Consider the following 22,395-nt stretch of genomic DNA (forward strand, 5'->3'; position numbering starts at 1 on the left):
TTTCCCTATGACGTGAAATATACTGTTAGTGTGAGTCAAAATGACACAAATTGACATTAGTCAATTACTCAAGGAGTTTGGCAAACTATCAATAACGTTAAGCTAGCTAGTTACCCAAAACTAGGCTAGCTTGCTAACTTACCTAGCACTAACCTAGCTTGCTAACGTACCTAGCACTAACCTAGCTTGCTAACTTACCTAGCACTAACCTAGCTTGCTAACTTACCTAGCACTAACCTAGCTTGCTAACTTACCTAGCACTAACCTAGCTTGCTAACTTACCTAGCACTAGCCTAGCTTGCTAACTTACCCTAACCTAGCTTGCTAACTTACCTAGCACTAACCTAGCTTGCTAACTTACCTAGCACTAACCTAGCTTGCTAACTTACCTAGCACTAACCTAGCTTGCTAACTTACCTAGCACTAACCTAGCTTGCTAACTTACCCAGAACTAGGCTAGCTTGCTAACTTACCTAGCACTAACCTAGCTTGCTAACTTACCTAGCACTAGCCTAGCATGCTAACTTACCTAGCACTAACCTAGCTTGCTAACTTACCTAGCACTAGCCTAGCTTGCTAACTTACCTAGCACTAACCTAGCTTGCTAACTTACCTAGCACTAACCTAGCTTGCTAACTTACCTAGCACTAACCTAGCTTGCTAACTTACCTAGCACTAGCCTAGCTTGCTAACTTACCCTAACCTAGCTTGCTTACTTACTAGCACTAGCCTAGCTTGTTAACTTACCTAGCACTAACCTAGCTTGCTAACTTACCTAGCACTAGCCTAGCTTGCTAACTTACCTAGCACTAACCTAGCTTGCTAACTTACCTAGCACTAACCTAGCTTGCTAACTTACCTAGCACTAACCTAGCTTGCTAACTTACCCAGAACTAGGCTAGCTTGCTAACTTACCTAGCACTAGCCTAGCTTGCTAACTTACCTAGCACTAACCTAGCTTGCTAACTTACCTAGCACTAACCTAGCTTGCTAACTTACCTAGCACTAACCTAGCTTGCTAACTTACCTAGCACTAACCTAGCTTGCTAACTTACCTAGCACTAACCTAGCTTGCTAACTAACCTAGCACTAGCCTAGCATGCTAACTTACCCAGAACTAGGCTAGCTTGCTAACTTACCCAGAACTAGGCTAGCTTGCTAACTTACCCAGAACTAGCCTAGCTTGCTAACTTACCTAGCACTAACCTAGCTTGCTAACTTACCCAGAACTAGCCTAGCTTGCTAACTTACCTAGCACTAACCTAGCTTGCTAACTTACCTAGCACTAGCCTAGCATGCTAACTTACCCAGAACTAGGCTAGCTTGCTAACTTACCCAGAACTAGGCTAGCTTGCTAACTTACCTAGCACTAGCCTAGCATGCTAACTTACCCAGAACTAGGCTAGCTTGCTAACTTACCCAGAACTAGCCTAGCTTGCTAACTTACCTAGCACTAACCTAGCTTGCTAACTTACCTAGCACTAACCTAGCTTGCTAACTTACCTAGCACTAGCCTAGCATGCTAACTTACCCAGAACTAGGCTAGCTTGCTAACTTACCCAGAACTAGGCTAGCTTGCTAACTTACCTAGCACTAACCTAGCTTGCTAACTCACCTAGCACTAATCTAACTTTACTAACTTACACTTTGTTTCATCAAGGGTGCCCAATAATAATTAATAATAATTAATAATAATAATAATAATAATAATAATTAAACACAGTTTAGCGAGCCTGGGTGTGGAGACTTGCATATAAATGTTAGCGAGAAAGAAAAAGCTAAATCTGACCGTTAGTTGCGAGTTTCAAACTGTCGTTATTTTAACGGTTTACAATTCTAGAACACTGAGACGTTCAAACTGTTCAAACTGTCGTCGCGAGGACCGTCCTGTTTTCCCGGGAAATCAGCCAGTTTACTGCCTTCATCAGTTACAGACACATATTCTCATTACACTTTTATTGATAACTGTAGTACTAATTGTAGAGCCTTTAGAGTAGACCATCCGTTTTATGGGTAGATCAGATTTATATTAAATATTAAAATATTTATTATTTATAACCTGCGAAATAAAAACACACAGCCACGTTTAGAAAATGCCAACTGGATTTATATTTTCACATTGCCACCATCCGCAGACAGCACAGTCTCAATTATCTGTGAAAATACTTAAGTTAGTAGTAGCCAACATGATGTCAAACGATCTGTGATGGCGGGCTATGCATATTACCCTTAATACATCCATGATATTACCATGGTAGATCTTTGTGTGTGATAAGCAAAAGGGAGACTTGACAAGGCCTAGTTCAGCCTGTTAGCATACCCTTGACCCCTGACCCAGGGGTGTATGGTGAATACAGAGGTGGGTAAACTGTCTAGTGCAGAGTTTACCCACCTCATCTCCCCTCATTGATTGATAGAGTTGATCAGAAAATAGGCGAGTAATAAAACTCCTAGCCTACTTTTAAAGAGGTGGATGAACTGAGTTTACTTGGGTTTACCCTGAATTACCCCTACGCCTCTTGATACCCTAATTAGGATGCCCAAGAGACAGAAAAAAGGTATCCAACTCTAGCCAATAGGGTCCCATTTTCTGCATCTCACTCAGTTGTTCTTTCTTTCTTTCTTTCTTTATTTATTTCTAAACTAAAACTCTCTATTCATCCGTCTCTTTATTAAGCCACCACCAAATTATTGAACCTATTCCAGCTATTTCTACTAAAACGTTTTGCCTGCGTTCAGCAAGCACATTTTCTTCAGAAATGAACTGTTTATATGTTATATGTTATTCTATGGATTCTATCCATGGATGTAGATGTTCTACATCGTTTAGATATACATTTTAGTTTAAACAAACAGTTTAAATCCTGTTGTATGGGCCTAGCTGCCGGATTGCAGGTCGCTCTGTCGCATGCTGCTCGGTTTGTGATGTTTTACGACACACACAGAAAGTAAACAACAAATCGTTTACGGCATCAAAATGGCGTCGAACTTCAGCGGCGTGCTGCGGTTGACGGATCTGGATGACTTCATCACCCCCTCCCAGGTATGACAACCCACATCTGACTGCAGGAATACATCCAACCTATGATCTTTACTGGAATGAGTGGTCAGATAGATACTTAGAAGGTTTGAACCATGTTAACGACCCATTAACGAGGAGTTACATCAGCTAGCTAGTCTGGGCTTTAAACCCATAGATAACCTCCCCACATGGGTTGTAATTAGTTAAGGTGACGTTGTTTTGACCTTCCTTGCTAGGGTAGCACTAGCTAACACAATAATTAGCCTTATTTCCCTGTAGCTACGTTGAGCTAACATTAGCATAGTGAGCTAGCCAAGGATTGTAAGTGACTCAGCTGTCATTGACCCGGGTTAGATAACGTGATGCCATGCGTTGAATAACATTAAGGTCGATGTTGGCCCCAATCAATCAATCAATCAATCAATCAATCAATCAATCAATCAAAGCTTTATTTGTATAGCGCATTTCATACCCAGAGGCATCACAATGCGCTTTACAGAGAACAAGGGAGGAGGGCATACGACCCACTCTCTACATATTCCAGAGGGAAGCAAAAAAAACAGTATCACTCAGGGGCCAGATAAGTGAGCTGTAAAAATTCTTCCCTGACCCCTCTCAACAAGGCGGACGAGCAAGCTCCTGGAGTATGTTTGTCTACCGGCTCAGAACATTTATAAATCAATACATTACATTCAATTACATTTCAGAGTGAGAGAGGCTAAAAGCATCATCTAATGAACATTTCCAAATTAAATAGTTGTCGCAAATGACCGTTGCCACTGCCAGATCTGCCTGTCTGTGAGGAGACAGATAATAGTCTGTGAGGAGACAGATAATAGTCTGTGAGGAGACAGATAATAGTCGTCCTCCTAAAGCCAGTGGGTTGTGGGTATAACAGCTAAAGATGTGAATGTACTCTTGTTTTTCATTTTCTGCAGGCATGTGTGAAACCAGTCAAATTAGAGAAGAAACAAGGTGCATCTGTGGCCAAAATCCAGATAGGAGATGACGGCACTTACTTCCAAGTCGACCAGGTAAGCTAATCATAATTTTTCTTTTTTGATTTTATTTATTTTTAAGACGGGGACAAGGTACAGTAGACATATACCCTATAGAATAGGGAGAGATGCACAAGGTCACTTTTACACTCACAACAAATCACTCATTGAGTCTGACCATAGCCAAACATGTGCATATACCCCTCATCCTAAGTTCTTTTAAGGCAGTTTTCAAATCATTTGCCTTTGCAGGATGGCGGGAAGCAGAAGCTGGAGAAAGCTAAGATCACGCTGAATGACTGCCTGGCCTGCAGTGGCTGTGTCACTTCGGCCGAGAGTATCCTGATCGCAGAACAGAGTCACGAGGAGCTCTACAAAGTACTCCGCAACAACAAGGTTGTGTGTGTGTGTGTGTGTGTGTGTGTGTGCGCTTGTGTATGTGCACGTGTTTGTTTGTGCATGTCAAAAAAAAAGTTACTGTTTGTTTTTGTGTGTTTGTATGAGAGAGTTGTTCCCTTGTGGGGCGGCTGTAGCTCAGTTGGTAGAGCGGGTCGTTCAATGATCGAAGGGTCAGTGGTTCGAATCCCAGCTCCGACTGTCCACATGTCGAAGTGTCCTTGAGCAAGACACCTAACCCCAAATTGCTCCCAATGAGCAGGTTAGCACCTTGCACGGCAGCTACCGCCATTGGTGTGTGAATGTGTGCGTGAATGGGTGAATGAGAGGCCATTGTAAAGCGCTTTGAGTGCCGCTAAGGTGGAAAAGCGCTATACAAGTGCAGTCCATTTACCATTTACTTGTGTCCGAGAATATAACTTGAAGCCGTCCGTCCCCAGCAGAGCGGCGTGGAGGAGCAGCAGCTGGTGGTGGTGTCGTTGTCCCCCCAGTCCAGAGCCTCGCTGGCAGCACGCTACGGCCTGAGCAGCAGCGAGGCCGGCAGGAGGCTCACCGCCTTCTTCAAGAACCTCGGTCAGTGGACCGCTAACGCCGGGGCGGGGTATCGTCGGAAATGTTTTGTTTCTCAACATTTCGCCATCCAGTCAATGCTAAATGCTAATGCCTTTGTCGGAATTCGTCGCCATCAACTAGCAAAACATCAAAAACAACCAGGGGTTAGCTTGCTAGCTAAATACCTTAAGATAATGTCACTGTCAGCATCATTTACAGAGTGTGGTGTGCTAGGAAGAGGCACGAGAGGAGGTGCAGGTGATTGTGGCGTTAGTGGGGAATGTTAATGTTTATTCTGACAGACTTTATCGGCGCAGGGCAGGCGAGACTTGTAGTTTTGCGAACGCTCACTTACAAGGTCGAGGCGAAAGCGAGCAAAGTCATGAGCGTGTAAAATGAGCTTTTTGCGTTGTTAACAAGGTGGCTGCTCCACCTCTGTGGACAGCTGACTCCTCAGCTTGTGTCTTGAGAAGGCGCGGCCACTGACGGGCGTGGCGCGCTCTGTTCTCAGGGGTCCACCACGTGTTCGACACGAGCTTCAGTCGGACCTTCAGCCTGCTGGAGAGTCAGAAGGAATTTGTGGAGCGCTTCCGGAAGAAGGAGCAGGACAAGAAGGCTCTCCCCATGCTGTGTTCTGCCTGCCCAGGTAAACCGCTCCACCCCACCCCCGTTCCACACTAAACCCCCCACTCCACACTAACCTCCCGTTCCACACTAACCCCCCACTCCACACTAACCCCCCCCTCCACACTAACCCCCCACTCAACACTAACCCCACTCCACTCCACACTAACCCCACTCCACTCCACACTAACCCCCCACTCCACACTAACCCCCCACTCCACACTAACCCCCCACTCCACACTAACCCCCCACTCCACACTAACCCCCCACTCCACACTAACCCCCCACTCCACACTAACCCCCCACTCCACACTTACCCCCCACTCCACACTTACCCCCCACTCCACACTAACCCCCCACTCCACACTAACCCCCCACTCCACACCCCACCCCCACTCCACACCCCACCCCCACTCCATACTAACCCCCCCACTCCACACTAACCCCCCACTCCACACTAACCCCCCACTCCATACTAACCCCCCCACTCCACACTAACCCCCCACTCCACACTAACCTCCCCACTCCACACTAACCCCCCACTCCACACTAACCCCCCCACTCCACACCCCACCCCCACTCCATACTAACCCCCCCACTCCACACTAACCCCCCACTCCACACTAACCCCCCACTCCACACTAACCCCCCACTCCACTCCACACTAACCCCCCACTCCACACTAACCCCCCACTCCACACTAACCCCCCGCTCCACACTAACCCCCCGTTCCACACTAACCCCCCCCTCCACACTAACCCCCCACTCCACACTAACCCCCCCCTCCACACTAACCCCACACTCCACTCCACACTAACCCCCCCCTCCACACTAACCCCCCCACTCCACTCCACACTAACCCCACACTCCACACTTACCTCCACACTAACCCCACACTCCACACTAACCCCCTCACTCCACACTAACTCCACTCCACACTAACCCCCTCACTCCACACTAACTCCACTCCACACTAACCCCACACTCCACACTAACCCCCCCCTCCACCCCAACCCCACACTAACACACTATGCGTGTGCGTGCGTGCGTGTCAATGTGCGTGTGACGTAATGAGATGTAATGTGACGTGTGCGTTGTGTACAGGGTGGATCTGCTATGCAGAGAAGACCCACGGAGAGTTCATCCTGCCCTACATCAGCACCACGCGTTCCCCACAGCAGATGATGGGGTCCCTGGTGAAGGGATACTTTGCCGGTCAGCAGGTAGACACCCACCATCCAATAACGTCCAAAACATCACGGGGCGGCTGTAGCTCAGTTGGTAGAGCGGGTCGTTCAGTGATCGAAGGGTCAGTGGTTCGAATCCCAGCTCCGACTGTCCACATGTCGAAGTGTCCTTGAGCAAGACACCTAACCACAAATTTGCTCCCAATGAGCAGGTTAGCACCTTGCATGGCAGCTACCGCCATTGGTGTGTGAATGTGTGTGTGAATGGGTGAATGAGAGGCCATTGTAAAGCGCTTTGAGTGCCGCTAAGGTGGAAAAGCGCTATATAAGTGCCGTCCATTTACCATTTACCATCACAGACTGAGGGGGCTTCCCAGAATGCACCATAACATCTTTGGTCGAGTGCTAGTCATAGTTGTTCATTGAGTTGAAACCTTTATTTCAATTCAATGAACTATGACCAGCACTCAGCCAAAGATGATCGTGCCAGGGAGATTTTAGTAGCTCACTCCAGATGGAGAGAGTCAGGATGACTGTAAGGGAATGTATTGCGTTGATTATATTTAAGTGTGTGTGTGTGTGTGTGTGTGTGTGTGTGTGTGTGTGTGTGTGTGTGTGTGTGTGTGTGTGTGTGTGTGTGTCGCCTGTCGCCAGGGTCTGAGCGCTAAGCAGATCTTCCACGTGACGGTGATGCCCTGCTATGATAAGAAGCTGGAGGCGTCCAGACCCGACTTCTACCTGGCCGCTGAGCAGACCAGAGAGGTGGACTGTGTCATCACTTCAGGCAAAGACTCAGTACTTACAAATAGTGTGTGTTTGTGCGTGTCTGTGTGTGTGTGTGTGTGTGTGTGTGTGTGTGTGTGTGTGTGTGTGTTAGGGCTGCACGATGTTGACAAAAGATAATAATTGCGATCATTTGCTTCAAAATGGTAATTGCGATTAATAATTGCGATTAATATTTCAAAGTAATAGCTTTAGCTCTGCACAGTTTGCATACGACCTGCTGGGCTTGAGCGACATCATCTTTTTCGTAACCACTCAGCGGGAACGCATGTGATTGGTCAGACAGCATTAGCGCCTGTGATTCGTCCGTGTAGTCCTAGCACGCTCGATTCAAAGCAAAATTATTAATCACATTAATTGCGGCCTTTTGCGATTAGTTAATCGCGGAGGTCATAATCGCGATTTGGATTAATTCACGATTAATTGTGCAGCCCTAGTGTGTGTGTGTGTGTGTGTGTGTGTGTGTGTGTGTGTGTGTGTGTGTGTGTGTGTGTGTGTTCTGACTCATCCTCTCTGACTACAGGAGAGGTAGTGAAGATGCTAGAGGAGGAGAAAGTGTCTCTAAACGACGTGGAACCCGCACCTTTAGATACGATGTAAGTCTTCCAACATCCGCACGTAGAGAACGCAGAACACATGGGTCTCCCCTATGTGCCGGGGTGATCAAGTATGAATGTGGGCGCACCTCCACGCTCGTGTGTGTTCACGTGCGTCTGCGTGGGGGGCGTGTGTTGACCAGGTTCGGCGACGTGTACGACGACGAGTTCCTGAGCCACGCCGGGGGCGGGTCCGGGGGTTACCTCCACCACATTTTCATCCACGCCGCCCGACAGCTGTTCGGAGAGGAGGTGAAGGAGCTGACCTACAAGACGCTCAAGTGAGTGTGGCTCCGCAGCGCGGGGAAGAGCAGGGAACCCACACTTATTTCTAACTTGTACATTTGTAAATTGTTGTAGTATGGAGTCTATGTTATTTTGACCGTTGTCCTCGCACCCGGGTTCCTCTACGCAGGAACAAAGACTTCCAGGAAGTGACGCTGGAGAGAGACGGCGTCGTCCTGCTGCGCTTCGCCACCAGCTACGGCTTCAGGAACATCCAGAACATGGTGCAGAAGCTCAAGAGGGGCAAGACCCCCTACCACTTCCTAGAGGTCATGGCCTGTCCCTCAGGTGAGGAGGCGGGACTTCCCCCTAACGATCACCTCATTCCTGGGTCCCTAACGATCACCTCATTCCTGGGTCCCTGACGATCACCTCATTCCTGGGTCCCTAACGATCACTTCAGTCCTGGGTCCCTAACGATCACCTCATTCCTGGGTCCCTGACGATCACCTCATTCCTGGGTCCCTAACGATCACCTCATTCCTGGGTCCCTAACGATCACCTCATTCCTGGGTCCCTAACGATCACCTCATTCCTGGGTCCCTAACGATCACCTCATTCCTGGGTCCCTAACGATCACCTCATTCCTGGGTCCCTAACGATCACCTCATTCCTGGGTCCTTAACGATCACCTCATTCCTGGGTCCTTAACGATCACCTCATTCCTGGGCACTAGACTGGAGGGGAAATCTAAGACAATAAAGAGTTTTAATGTGGCATTATTAAATATTAATCATTATTAATACTTGAGGAAAGAAGCCATTGCAGTGGAGATGGACGCGCCTCCCCCCCCCCCCCAAAAAAAGAAACTTGTTCTGTGGTGCTAAACTAAAAACATACAGTACTTAAAAAATCATTATACAAATATACAGTAGGGACGGTAACACTCAGTAACTTTGAGAAAAAAACGTAGCGGGGACAGTGGCCTCCATTTCTGCTCCAAAGAAGGCCGGCCAACCTTACTAACGACATTAGTAAATGGTAAATTATATAGCGCTTTTCCACCTTAGCGGCACTCAAAGAGCTTCACAATGGCCTCTCATTCACCCATTCACACACACATTCACACACCAATGGCGGTAGCTGCCATGCAAGGTGCTAACCTGCTCATTGGGAGCAATTTGGGGTTAGGTGTCTTGCTCAAGGACACTTCGACATGTGGACAGTCGGAGCTGGGATACGAACCGCTGACCCTTCGATCGCTGAACGACCCGCTCTACCAACTGAGCTACAGCCGCCCCGTTACTAGACCTGTTCGGACGGCCCAGATAAACCGCTGAAACCGAGGCGCTTGTCCCTGTTGTGTTTTTTCCTCAGAGTCGGTGAAAGCAGCCGTTCTTTAGAAGAAGGGGAAAAAAACAGCGCGTGAAAGCATTATTGGAATGTTCTGGAATGTGGGAATGCTGTTTTGTAGGTACGTCTTCTGTAGCCATCTTGTTTAACCGGGTGTGTTCGGCGTCTTGTGTTCTGGACAGGGAAGCTGAACGGAGGCGGTCAGCTCAGGCCTCTACCGGACCAGTCCAACAAAGACCTCCTCCAGAAGGTGGAGGAGCTCTACCGGGAGGAGCGCCCGGCGGCGCCCGAGAACGACCAGCGCGTGGCCGAGCTCTACCGCTCCTGGCTGCGCTCCGTGGGAGAGGAGAAGGCCAAGGAGCTGCTACACACGCAGTACCACGCGGTGGAGAAGGCCGCCAACGGGCTGACTGTGAAGTGGTGAGGCTCCGTGGCTGGTCTGGGATCAGTTTGGCCAACCGCAGTCCTCATGTTAATCACTAGGATTCAGGATTCATGACTAGACTCTGGATCAGTGTCCGTCTTTTATCTGTGGAACCGTCCCAAATGAATGAAATTCTCTCTCTCTCTCTCTTTTCTCTCTCCTCTCTCTCTCTGTCTCTCTCTTTATCCCATCCCACTGTCTCTCTCCCTCTCTCTATCCCATCTCTCTCTCTCTCCCATCTCTCTCCCTCTCTCTCTATCCCATCTCTCTCTCTCCTTCTCTCTATCCCATCTCTCTCCCTCCCTCTCTATCCCATCTCTCTCCCTCCCTCTCTCTCTCCATCCCATCTCTCTCTCTCTCTCTCCCTCTCTCTCCCCCTCTCTCTCTCTCTCTCTCTCTCTCTCTCTCTCTCTCTCTCTCTCCTCCCCCTCTTATAAGGGCCGCTGGCCTGGTCTAGTGAGATCAACAAGTGTCAAGTTCTATCATGTTGTCTAACTGTGATAATAGTCTAACTGTGATATTCTGTCATATACGTACATCACAGACACACAGGCTATCAATTCTACACGCACAAAATTAACTACCAAACCAGGGGTATTGCACTGAAGTTATCATGCTCGAGTAATTACATTTCCGTACTGAGGTGGGCAACAATTATTTACAGTGTACTGTACATTGTTATTGTACATGATTATTTTAGATCAATACACTGAGGATTTAGCAAATGTAAGTAGTTTAGTTTTACTTTATATATTTAAGATAGTTATCATTCCTGCCTTATTTATAATGAACAGATACTATATGGATGAATTGTATTTTGACTATTAAATTACTTAACAATACAGTGTGATATCCAGTGTGTATCAGATATGACAAATCTCACTTGTTTTAATACCCTTACCTGGTATCATAATCAAAACACATTAGTCCTGTTAAAAGAGCTCTGTCTGTGGGGCTGATTGAGAGAGAAGGAGGAGCCATTGAGAGAGGAGGAGGAGCCATTGAGCGAGAGGAGGAGGAGCCATTGAGAGAGGAGGAGGAGCCATTGAGAGCGAGGAGGAGGAGCCATTGAGAGAGGAGGAGCCATTGAGAGAGGAGGAGGAGCCATTGAGAGAGAGGAGGAGGAGTCATTGAGAGAGAGAAGGAGGAGCCATTGAGAGGAGGAGGAGTCATTGAGAGAGAGGAGGAGCCATTGAGAGAGAGAAGGAGGAGCCATTGAGAGAGGAGGAGCCATTGAGAGGGAGGAGGAGGAGCCATTGAGAGAGAGAAGGAGGAGCCATTGAGAGAGAGGAGGAGCCATTGAGAGAGAAGGAGCCATTGAGAGGAGGAGGGGTCATTGAGAGAGAGGAGGAGCCATTGAGAGAGAGAAGGAGGAGCCATTGAGAGAGAGGAGGAGCCATTGAGAGAGAGAAGGAGGAGCCATTGAGAGAGAAGGAGGAGCCATTGAGAGAGAAGGAGGAGCCATTGAGAGAGAGGAGGAGGAGCCATTGAGAGAGAGAAGGAGGAGCCATTGAGCCACGTGATTCACACTCCCCAACTCCTCCACTGCCCTGAAGGACCCCAAGCTCCACATCTGCCCTGAAGGACCCCAAGCTCTCCATCTGCCCTGAAGGACCCCAAGCTCCACATCTGCCCTGAAGGACCCCAAGCTCTCCATCTGCCCTGAAGGACCCCAAGCTCTCCATCTGCCCTGAAGGACCCCAAGCTCTCCATCTGCCCTGAAGGACCCCAAGCTCTCCATCTGCCCTGAAGGACCCCAAGCTCTCCATCTGCCCTGAAGGACCCCAAGCTCTCCATCTGCCCTGAAGGACCCCAAGCTCTCCATCTGCCCTGAAGGACCCCAAACTCTCCATCTGCCCTGAAGGACCCCAAGCTCTCCATCTGCCCTGAAGGACCCCAAGCTCTTCATCTGCCCTGAAGGACCCCAAGCTCTCCATCTGCCCCAATGATGAGAAACCCAACGCGCAGATCTAAGCAGCTGGGAGCTTTATTGCTTATTTAGTGGAGTGCTTCATGCAAAGACACATTTTTAATGCATCCATACTGAAAAAAATATGGATTATAAATGGTAAGCCTATTAATCACACTTTAATTTAAATTGGATACTGTATAATATAAAAACAGAACACTTGATAATAAAGCTTTATACAGGAAAAACACAATCAAACTTATTACAACAAAGGAAGAAAGTGCATCTTTGAAATAAACTATTTGCACATTAAGACATCTTTCCTGTTTATATATTTGTATTTAAATCAGTTCAGTTCTGCATTCACAAACGGTGAGTATTAAGCAGGGATTCTTAAAATATTATTTTTTTACATTTATAATACAAAGCATCAATAAGGTTTTCACTCTTAAATTAAACTGTTCAACTGTCGGTTGAGTAAACAATCTGATTAAAAGCTCCCAAATAAAACAAAGAAGCCTTTGTAAGATCCCATGAAATTCAATGAAATTTACACTTGATTCAGCGTCTCGATCATGTAATGACTCATTATTGTTTGATATTGTTCTATAAGGTATTAAATCTGTGTTGTTGAGAGTGAGAGAACACAGCTGTACGTATTACTCTGGTGATGAATGAGCACATCTCTCCTAACAGCTGGCCAATCACGGACTTGAATGTAATTTCGTGGTTATTCCAGATCCGATCACTCCTTGGGGACCTTGAAGCCGTCTTTCTCTTTGCGGAGACTTCTCATGGTCTCAACCGGGTCCGTTTGTCCCGCGTGGTCTTGCACCTCCTTTTCTCTGAGGTACGACATAAGATTGAACGATTATTAACATGGATTTCACACACGGTCTCCACTCTACGGCACCTGTGCCTGTACTGTCTGTCTGGTGGGTTCAAGAGAACTATATCAATTTTGTACACAGGATGAGAAAGTGCTTTTAAAAAAAACAAAACAATAGTAAATGGTAAACGAACTGCACTTATATAGCGCTTTTCCACCTTAGCGGCACTCAAAGCTTCACAATGGCCTCTCATTCACCCATTCACACACACATTCACACACCAATGGCGGTAGCGGCCGTGCAAGGTGCTAACCTGCTCATTGGGAGCAATTTGGGGTTAGGTGTCTCGCTCAAGGACACTTCAACATGTGGACAGTCGGAGCTGGGATTCGAACCGCTGACCCTTGGATCACTGAACGACCCGCTCTACCAACTGAGCTACAGAAATAAAGTAATAAAAAATAGTAATAAAAAAAGTTATCTTATCTTACTTTACACGCATAAATGGGTTGAATGTAAATTCCTCAGCTACAGTAGAGGGGACAGTAGGTTCTCCATTGCTGAACTTCTCCTATCGGATAAAAACAACAAGTCACTTATTTATTGATGTCATTAAGAAAGTCAATAGAGAGCCGTGTGCTGGATGAGACGCACCTTTGCCCACGCGAGCTTCTTCCGGATGACTTCGTTATCCGGCTCCACATGTCGGGCAAACTTGAGGTTGTTGACGGTGTACTCATGACCGCAGTAGACACGCTAGAACACAACACACATCCCCGTCTCAACCAACAGCGTGATCCTGCACACTCTCAAACTCACAAGGGTTAAATAATCGTGATTGATTTCACCAGCCGCCACTAATCCAAGTGTGACAAGTGTGCCTGTAGCATGGCGTCTCTAATGCCGGGCTCAGACTACAGGATTTTTGGGCCGATTTATCCCCGATACACCCCTCCCGACAATCGGAGGAGAAATCTGGTCTGGAACGTTGGTCGGGGCCGATGATCGGCCCAGATGGTCTTGTAATGTGAGGGGTTTACAGATCCAATCTTATACCTCCCGATCGGCTCACAGACTCATCAGAGCGGCCCCGATAATATTTAACATTATTACGTCCCGACTTTACAAGTGAGACGGCGAGACCAGTGGTTCGTTGCTCCCTCGGGCACGATAAGATCCTGTAGTGTGTGATGAGCCGTTATTTTCAAATCTTGCTGTGTGTGCTTGTTTGAGATGCGCAAGAAGAATATCTGTTAAGATTCTCCTTATGTGCGTGATGTAACCCGATTTCGAAATTGGTTAGGATTTTAAATATCCTGTAGTGTGAGCCCGGCATTACAGTTAGTAAGTAAGTAAGTAAGCTTTATTTATATAGCGCTCTTCACAGCACGGATGCACAGAGTGCTTTACAGTAATAAATTAAAATGGCAATACAACACGAGACATTAAAACGACACAGAACAGAAAAAACAACAACATTGCGAGCAGCAAGGCGTTATAGATGGCCGAAGGAGCGGTCAGAAGGAGCGGTCAGCTACCGTTTCCGGGGGCAGCGATCCCAGTATGTCCATCAAAGCCCGGTACATCTGCTCCGCCGTCCCCTCGAAGAACTTCCCACAGCCGGCCACAAACAGCGTGTCGCCTACACAAAGAGTCAAAGGTCAAACATGTGAATCAGCTGATCGAGTAACATCTGTCTGCTACGGAGATATAATAATGATAATGATATTTTAATTTGTGTAGAACCGTTCATGCAAATAAATGCAGCTCAAAGTGCTTTACAAAAGGAAATTACAAGCAGAGTGCTTCACTTCAGAATAGACCGTAATGAACGTAATAGCAGGGAAAACAAGATGGAAGGTAAAACACGATAAAAAGTAGCTGTGATCATCCTCGTGGTGATCATCCTCGCTGTGATCATCCTCGCTGTGATCATCCTCACCATCAGAGCCCATAAGGGGAGATGGGACCGATAATAGCTGCTTTGTTTACAACAGGTCACACAGATCATACGGGCCGACAGATAAGAGACTATCGGCGATTCGATCACGCCGCTGGAGTGACGGGTCACCTGTGAAGACCGCCGGGGGCTCGGCGCTGTCGCGCTTGGTGACATAGTAGCAGATGTGGCCGCTGGTGTGACACGGCGTGAACAGACACTTGACGCTGAGGGAGCCGAGCTGGTGACGAGCAGGGGAGAACAGGCAGCGTTAGACGTATACACCGAATGTGTTGGGACAGAAAGGTCACGGGAGGTCATGGATAAACTGAGGCCTTACTTTTAACGTGTTGGAGTGCGTGACTTTCTTGGTGAGCGCGTCCACCCGGTCATCTCCGCCGCACACAGTGAGTCCCGGCATCAGCCTCACCATCTTCTCGTTCCCCCCCGCATGGTCCCTAAAGACAGGTAGAGACCGATGGGTGAGACGTGTTTGATGAGGAGATATGTTGTTTTTTAGCTTCTCTTACTCTGAAAATGTAATTTAATGTAATTTTTTGCTTTATAAATGTTCTTAGCCGGTAGACAAACATACTCCAGGAGCTTGCTCGATCGCCTTGTTGAGAGGGGTCAGGGAATGTTTACAGCTCACTTATCTGGCCCCCGGGTGATTACTGTTTTTTTTGCTTCCCTCTGGAATATGTAGAGAGTGGGTCGTATGCCCACCTCCCTTGTTCTCTGTAAAGCGCATTGTGTTGCCTCTGGGTATGAAATGCGCTATATAAATAAAGCTTTGATTGATTGATTGATTGATTGGTTGATTGAGAGAGAGAGAGATACACACACAGACAGCCAGCCAGACAGACAGAGACAGACAGACAGAGAGCGAGACTCTAGTTAAACCAAATCCAAAGCCATCATTCTCTAGCCGCTCTCCTCTATCACTAAGTTCGGGTGACATCGAGATGCTACAGCAGAGTGACGTGACCCACGTCAGGTCTACCGCCACGAGTGACTTCTTACCAATGGTGATGGGTGGTCAGGACGGTTGTGAGCTTCACTTTGTGTTTTTTGACAGCCTCTAAAACCTGTCAAGACAGAACACTGCAATTCTTGAAGAGAGACGCTACAGCTCAAATCCCAACACTGAATCTAAGTCGGCCTAAAGTGTGACAAGGTCTACGTTACAGAAAATACCTTTATAGGTTCCACAGGGTCAACAATCGCCGCTTCTCTTGTGTCCTCATCAATAAGAAGGTACATGTAATTGTCAGTTAGAGCGGGCAGCAGTACTATCTTCATGTCGCTCTGTTCCACCAGCAAAGATTTCCGTATTATTGGGGTATGAAGGAGGGCAGCCTGGACCTGAACAGGAGCTGCAATACAGAGTTGTAGTCGGGGTGAATGACACAGAATTATAGGGACATTTGCAGAAAGGTAAACATCGCAGTGGTCAGAATGTGGATTAGATTGCTAATTAACTATTGGAGATGTACTGTACCAAGCAGGTCATAGGTTATACTGTACCAAGCAGGTCATAGGTTATAGACAGCACAGCAGCATTGAGGAAACATGTCATACGAGTCTAATACAGCACTTTCAGGTTGATGTCAGATCAATAGCCATCTAGCACTATTTTTTAAACGCTTTGTTGTTAAAAGTGACAATTAGGAAAAATGCAGGACTCTTATTCAATAAGGGGTGTTATTGTACAGTCAATTTCTGGACTTTGAGCTCGAAAAGAAACGTTATTAATAACGACATGAGCTTGGAAAGCATTTTCTATCAATTGCATGGTTAGAGATGACATGTAAGGGTCTGACAGTAGGGCTAATTGACAGTAGGGCTAATTGACAGTAGGGCTAATTGACAGTAGGGCTAATTGATCTTACCCACTGAGCAAAGACACGTCTAAAAGACGTCTTTTTTGTCTTTTTCGGACGTCCAAAGACATCCAATTAGGAGCCAGAATGAAAGTTTTTTTAACGTTCAGATATTGAACCCGTTCTGCACGTCCACAGACGTCTTAGAGGGGTCCAAGCCAGACGTTTGAATATTGAGGGGTCCAGCAGACGAACACACGGGGTTCAGGACCAGGACGTTATTAAGACGTGATCTGAACGTCTCCCTGACGTTGCGTGTCTGCTGGGTACATGCTGCTGCTGTCTAAACGGGGGATGATGTAATAACAGTGCGAGGTTGCCAGCTAACTAGTTTATAAAGCAGTGTTGACAGCTTGGTTCGTCTGTGCCAATGTCAAAAAAAGGGATCCGAACTAACTGGTCTTACAGCACCAGTGACAGCTCACAGCGAACCAAAATAGTGGGGAAATGTAACTCTTTTAAAGATAAGGACTTGATAATTAAGGAACATACCAAATTTACACGTTGCAGTCCCTCCAAGAACGCCCAAAGTGCAAGCACCCGCTACCAGTGACCTGAACATAACAACAACTAGCTGTGCGCTATGATCTGGTTATCACATGTCCAGGAACCAGAAGGGTTTGGTTTTACGCACGGTACCGCCCCCCTTTGAACTCTGACCTCGCCGGCTCCGCCAATCCGACGTGGGGGAGTGGCACGTGGACGACTGCTGATAGGCTGGTAGGATTAGAGAATCCCCGGATGTTACGTCATGTTTTGGTGTGTTTTGATGGCGAGGATTTCGTGCATGTTTAATAACTACATTTTTATAGTAGACTCACAAATCTTTTTTTTGTTGTTGAAATAATAATAATAATAATAATAATAATAATAATAATAATAATATTACCTCCCTGTCAGATACGTCTGAGTCAACTAATCTATTGACACGTATCTGGGCTTTTTGTCCCTTATGCCATACCGTAGGCGTATTTCGCATAGGAAGTGAGCAAAAGGCAAAGGTCGTTTTTGGAACAGGTGACAACTGCTTCCGGACAGCTGCTGACGTGACATCTCACCATGACTGCGCGTAACGTGTCCCGGTTTTGGGAGTGGGGACGTAAAATCATCTGTGTGGGGAGAAATTATGCTGACCACGCCCAAGAACTGAAGAACGCAGTCCCTACAGAGCCGGTCCTGTTTCTGAAGACCCCTTCGGCCTACGTGAGAGAGGGGTCGCCCATCCTGATACCCACCTACTGCCACAACCTGCACCATGAGGTGGAGCTGGGGGTGGTCATTGGGAAAGGGGGCACCGCCATACCCCAAACCTCCGCCATGGACCACGTGGCCGGCTACGCGTTGTGCTTGGACATGACAGCCCGAGACATCCAGGACGAATGCAAGGCCAAAGGTCTTCCCTGGACACTGGCGAAAGCGTTCAACACATCGTGTCCCATAAGCGAGTTCATCCCCAAAGAGCGCGTTCCCAACCCGGGGGAGGTCAAGCTGTGGCTGAAGGTCAACGGCCAGCTCCGCCAGCACGGCTGCACCTCCCAGATGATCTTCTCCATCCCCTACCTCATCAGCTACATCAGCGGGATCATCACCTTGGAGGAGGGGGACTTGATTCTGACGGGGACACCCAAGGGTGTGTCCAGGGTGCAGGAGCACGATGAACTAGAGGCGGGCATAGAAGACGTTATCAGCATGACTTTTAAAGTGGACAGATTAGATACGTAGCAAAAGAGATGGTCTATTATGTTCTAAATCAGTCAATCAATTTGTTAATCACAAAGTTTAAAGGAAATATTGTGCTTGACGCACAATCTTAGGCAATATCATGATATCATCCCCGTGTCGTTTATTTCCATGGTATTAATGGAGTTGTACCAGCAGAGGGCAGCGTTCCCCCTAACTAACACGAGGAATTGCTTAATTGGGTTCTGGATTGGAGTAAGCCATCACCCAATGAGTAGCTTACAGGATGTCAAAAGATTTCACAGCATTGGACTGAATGCAAGACGAATGGTCAGTGATTATGAAGTGAGGCAAGACATTGTACCAATGATGATATCAACCATCCCCATGTTATTGTCAGATTGTCCAGTCGCCCCTTTCTCCACAAAAAAGGAGCTGATAATTGAATCTTTATGACATAGTTGTGCTTGAGAAACAATGCATTGTTGTATTTATTGAATTTTCACCAAACACATTGCATCTTGGAAAAGAACGTAGGGGATTTTCGGTGACACATTCTCGTCTTCAAAGCCGAAGCAGCCTCCAGACAAGAAGTCACATTAAACATCACTGCCTGTGAATTTATTTTCGCTCCCTTTGTTCCCAAGCAACCCGCAGATAGCTCGTCTCCAGGGTGACATACAGTACATGAATGGTAGTATTTCAATAGAGCTGGGGAGAGATTTGGCACTAGTGTAATTCCCCTTGAATCTGTGAGGAGAGATTTGGCACTAGTGTAATTCCCCTTGAATCTGTGAGGAGAGATTTGGCACTAGTGTAATTCCCCTTGAATCAATGGGGAGAGATTTGGCACTAGTGTAATTCTGCTTGAATCTGTGAGGAGAGATTTGGCACTAGTGTAATTCTGCTTGAATCTGTGAGGAGAGATTTGGCACTAGTGTAATTCCCCTTGAATCAATGGGGAGATATTTGGCACTGGTGTAATTCCCATTGAATGAATGGGGAGATATTTGGCACTAGTGTATTTCCCCTTGAATCTGTGGTCGACTTCATTCTCATCACAATGAATAATGTGTTTTAGGTGTTGATGATTGGACTGGTGCAACGGTGCTCGCATATAATTATAGTCTCATCAAGAACAAGCAATTTGTCCCTCCTGGAGTAAAAGCAGATCAGCCAAAGCCTCCATCTGCATCAATTTAAATGTTTCTTACAATAAATATCAAAACAAAAAACATACCATTTTCATTTCTCTCCAGATTTGAGTCATGCACAAACTATTTCACTACTCGTCGCTTCAGCACAATAACTAATAGCTCCTGCGGTTGAATATAAACACACACATAAGCAGCCTCCGGCCTCCTAGGGGTTTGACAGGAGGTAAATAAAGCTGGTGTGGGGCTGCCCTGACGCTAACCACATTCTTCCAGGGGTGTTTAACATCTGTTGCCGGTTCAATTACACTTCTCCCACGGGCTTCCCGGTTTGAGGATCAATCAGACTCTCTCCCCTCAGCCGACGCAAGTCTGCCTCCTGTAACCCGAGTCTCCGTGTGGACTGTGAAGCCTAGCCGGCGCTATCTTCCCACACCTCAGAGGCCTCCCATCACCGAGCCCTGCTGGGCCCCCCCAGGCCCCTGGGGGGACCAGTTTAGCGTCCATCATCAGCACAACTATGAGAGACTCCATTACAGTGGGAGAGCAGCGCTACAGCATAGCAGTCGCTAACAATTCTCTGGCGAACGGCGTCGTCGCTAACTAGCATAGCTTGCTATTGCATTGGGACCCCGAGTTCATCCTAGCATGTGGCCCAGCCCTGCTTGTACTCACAGGTGTCACTTTTTATGAGATATGATTCATGGAGTTCATCTTACCGTCGTGGCTGGGGGTGTTATCCGCTCTCGGGGGCCCGAACAATGGCTTCAAAGCCAGAGTTGGGACCTGGCTGAACATTCAGCGAGAGAAAACGGCATGTTGTCATCCCCGAGAGGCCTGAGAAGGTACCTTTTGACTCTCAGAGAGTGAATTACCTGGAGACCACGGTCCTTCAACCCTACACACAACACACACACACACCGACACTAACAATGATGTCATTGAAGACGTGGAATCAAGCCACAGAGGTAACCGAGCCAATTTCGGTGCCTAAAGTAGCTCTTTGAGGGTAACCCCAATTGTAAACATTATAAATCACTATAATTATCACGGTTGAACTAAAATAAAAGCAATGCCACTGTGAGATATTGACTTTTACATTTCACACTAATGTCGTTATGTCTCTATAGTTGACATGAGAAACTGACAACAGTCACAAAGAGGTGTCTAAGACAAACGCGATGTTAACTGACACCTCTTTCTTGTGACTGTAAACGCTTCGCCCCCTTGCGTGCGAAACGAAAGCGGGGATGAGTGTGGACTTTTCAAGATGACAGGCTTGTTGTCATGCCAAGAGCAACGAAAGGTGAAGCAGCCAGATGTGTTTTTGAGGATCGTCTAACAGTGTGTGTGTGCGTGTGTGTGTGTCTGACACGCTGAAACACCCTATTAATCAATCCTCACCACTCATCACTTGCTCATCCCCGAATGTGGGTATAGGAATAGCTAGAGGACACAGGGTCCATGCATTCTCTTGGGATCTCACACACACAGGCTTTGAATGTGAAGCCGGTCCTCAATGAAGTCTTTCTAGACAAACTCCAGGTAGGCCTGTCAAATGTGATAGCGGGCGCAAAGTAGTACTAATGAGTAAATGGAAAACATCGCTTTCTCTTCATGTGTATTCAAGTGCTGTAGAGAAGATCGAGCATTTGAAGTGTGTCTGTGTGTGTACATTATGTGTGTGTGTGTGTGTGTTTTTGTGCGTGTGTGTAGAGTGTGTATTCCGGAACCGCCTAATTGGCAACTATGACTGGGTGATCCCCTCACACATGCAAGTAATTACATTTTTGTTCAAGTACATTCATCATAAAGAATTAATAAGTGGGTGGTTTGGGTTTAATAAAACCATGGAACAAATCAAGAAGCAATTAGTGCTTTATATAGGCATGGCAAAGCTATACGGTGGAGCTCAACTCTTGAGATGTGGAATGCAGAATGGGTTTCTTGACAAGTGGAACGGAACGAGGCCGGTTTGCCAGGTGTTCAAACCCCCATATAGCTCAAGCACCTGAGTGAGCCGACAGCAAATACAGTTTGATTCCATTACACACAAGGAGAGACCTATTGGGCTTTTGATGTGCAGTACCAGTGTCATATATTCAAGACAATTACTAATTTATTTTTTATTTAGCCTTTATTTAACCAGGAAAGGTCCCATTGAGATTAAAAATCTCTTTTTCAAGAGTGACCTGGCCAAGATGGGCAGCAGTGAACAGAACAGAACATTGTAGAACATTCTGGAAGAACGTTATTAGGCTTATTCATGTTTGATACAACGATTTTGGCAACAGTCAGTTTAGTCTGCACCTTGCCAGCTGTGGGTGTGAGCAATGCTATACGTTTTGACTGTTGAAGTTTGCCAATCAAGCTCCAGTCAGGCAAGTTGTAAATGATAGGTATTTTGGACGCTATATGGTATTCAGGGCTGGGTATCAAAGGGCTATAAAATCCTAGACATTTTCCGACTTATGTCTGTCCCCATGGCTGTTTAAATAAAACGGATCCCAATTACTTTACAATTAAAGTTGGAGTCACTTTTTTAACAAGATACGTTGAGGCCTTCAACGAGGTCTTCAACCGCAGAGATGGGGAAACTACTCAACTACTAATTTCCTCTTGGATTCGTAGAAGTCTGCGGTACATACGGAGAATGAGTCCTCCAGTACGAACTATCTTCATTTACAAGTCCTCAAAGGAAAGACATTTAACCATAATCCTACTTTTATCTGGTGCGTACAAATCAGGCTTTTTCCTTCAACGGGGCCCTCAAAGTGGTTCATCCCTCCAGAAGAATGTTTTTGATTAGTCTTCCATATGCCCAAATGAGAAGGCCCACG

General features: G+C 46.8%; 3 protein-coding genes across 4 annotated transcripts; 2 read left to right on the plus strand and 1 right to left on the minus strand.

Annotated features, from left to right (window-relative positions):
* The first annotated feature begins 2,972 nt into the window (after positions 1-2,972).
* Positions 2,973-10,959, plus strand: narfl (nuclear prelamin A recognition factor-like). 2 transcript variants are annotated; one of them, XM_084461080.1, is made up of 11 exons: positions 2,973-3,043; positions 3,961-4,056; positions 4,273-4,416; positions 4,857-4,989; positions 5,480-5,614; positions 6,697-6,815; positions 7,434-7,563; positions 8,086-8,158; positions 8,302-8,439; positions 8,574-8,731; positions 9,919-10,959. In XM_084461080.1, exons 1-11 carry the CDS (start codon positions 2,978-2,980, stop codon positions 10,158-10,160), a joined length of 1,434 nt encoding a protein of 477 aa, XP_084317206.1. In that variant the 5' UTR covers positions 2,973-2,977; the 3' UTR covers positions 10,161-10,959. The 2 variants fall into 2 exon arrangements, with proteins under 2 accessions (XP_084317206.1, XP_084317207.1); XM_084461081.1 differs by having other exon boundaries at positions 4,860-4,989.
* A 1,329-nt stretch (positions 10,960-12,288) lies between these two features.
* On the minus strand, positions 12,289-17,294 carry hagh (hydroxyacylglutathione hydrolase). Its single transcript, XM_084461105.1, has 9 exons — positions 17,214-17,294; positions 16,036-16,214; positions 15,862-15,926; positions 15,179-15,296; positions 14,971-15,079; positions 14,438-14,541; positions 13,554-13,655; positions 13,391-13,470; positions 12,289-12,914 (listed from the first exon to the last, which is right to left on the minus strand). The coding sequence occupies exons 1-9, from the start codon at positions 17,281-17,283 to the stop codon at positions 12,815-12,817; spliced, it is 927 nt and encodes a 308-aa protein (XP_084317231.1). The 5' UTR covers positions 17,284-17,294; the 3' UTR covers positions 12,289-12,814.
* Positions 17,295-17,764: 470 nt separating this feature from the next.
* Positions 17,765-19,000, plus strand: fahd1 (fumarylacetoacetate hydrolase domain containing 1). Its single transcript, XM_084461095.1, has one exon. The coding sequence runs from the start codon at positions 17,781-17,783 to the stop codon at positions 18,441-18,443; it is 663 nt and encodes a 220-aa protein (XP_084317221.1). The 5' UTR covers positions 17,765-17,780; the 3' UTR covers positions 18,444-19,000.
* The last annotated feature ends 3,395 nt before the right edge of the window (positions 19,001-22,395 follow it).

The sequence above is a fragment of the Borostomias antarcticus genome (genome assembly GCF_949987555.1).
Source record: "Borostomias antarcticus genome assembly, chromosome: 35".
NCBI classification, from domain to species: domain Eukaryota; kingdom Metazoa; phylum Chordata; class Actinopteri; order Stomiiformes; family Stomiidae; genus Borostomias; species Borostomias antarcticus.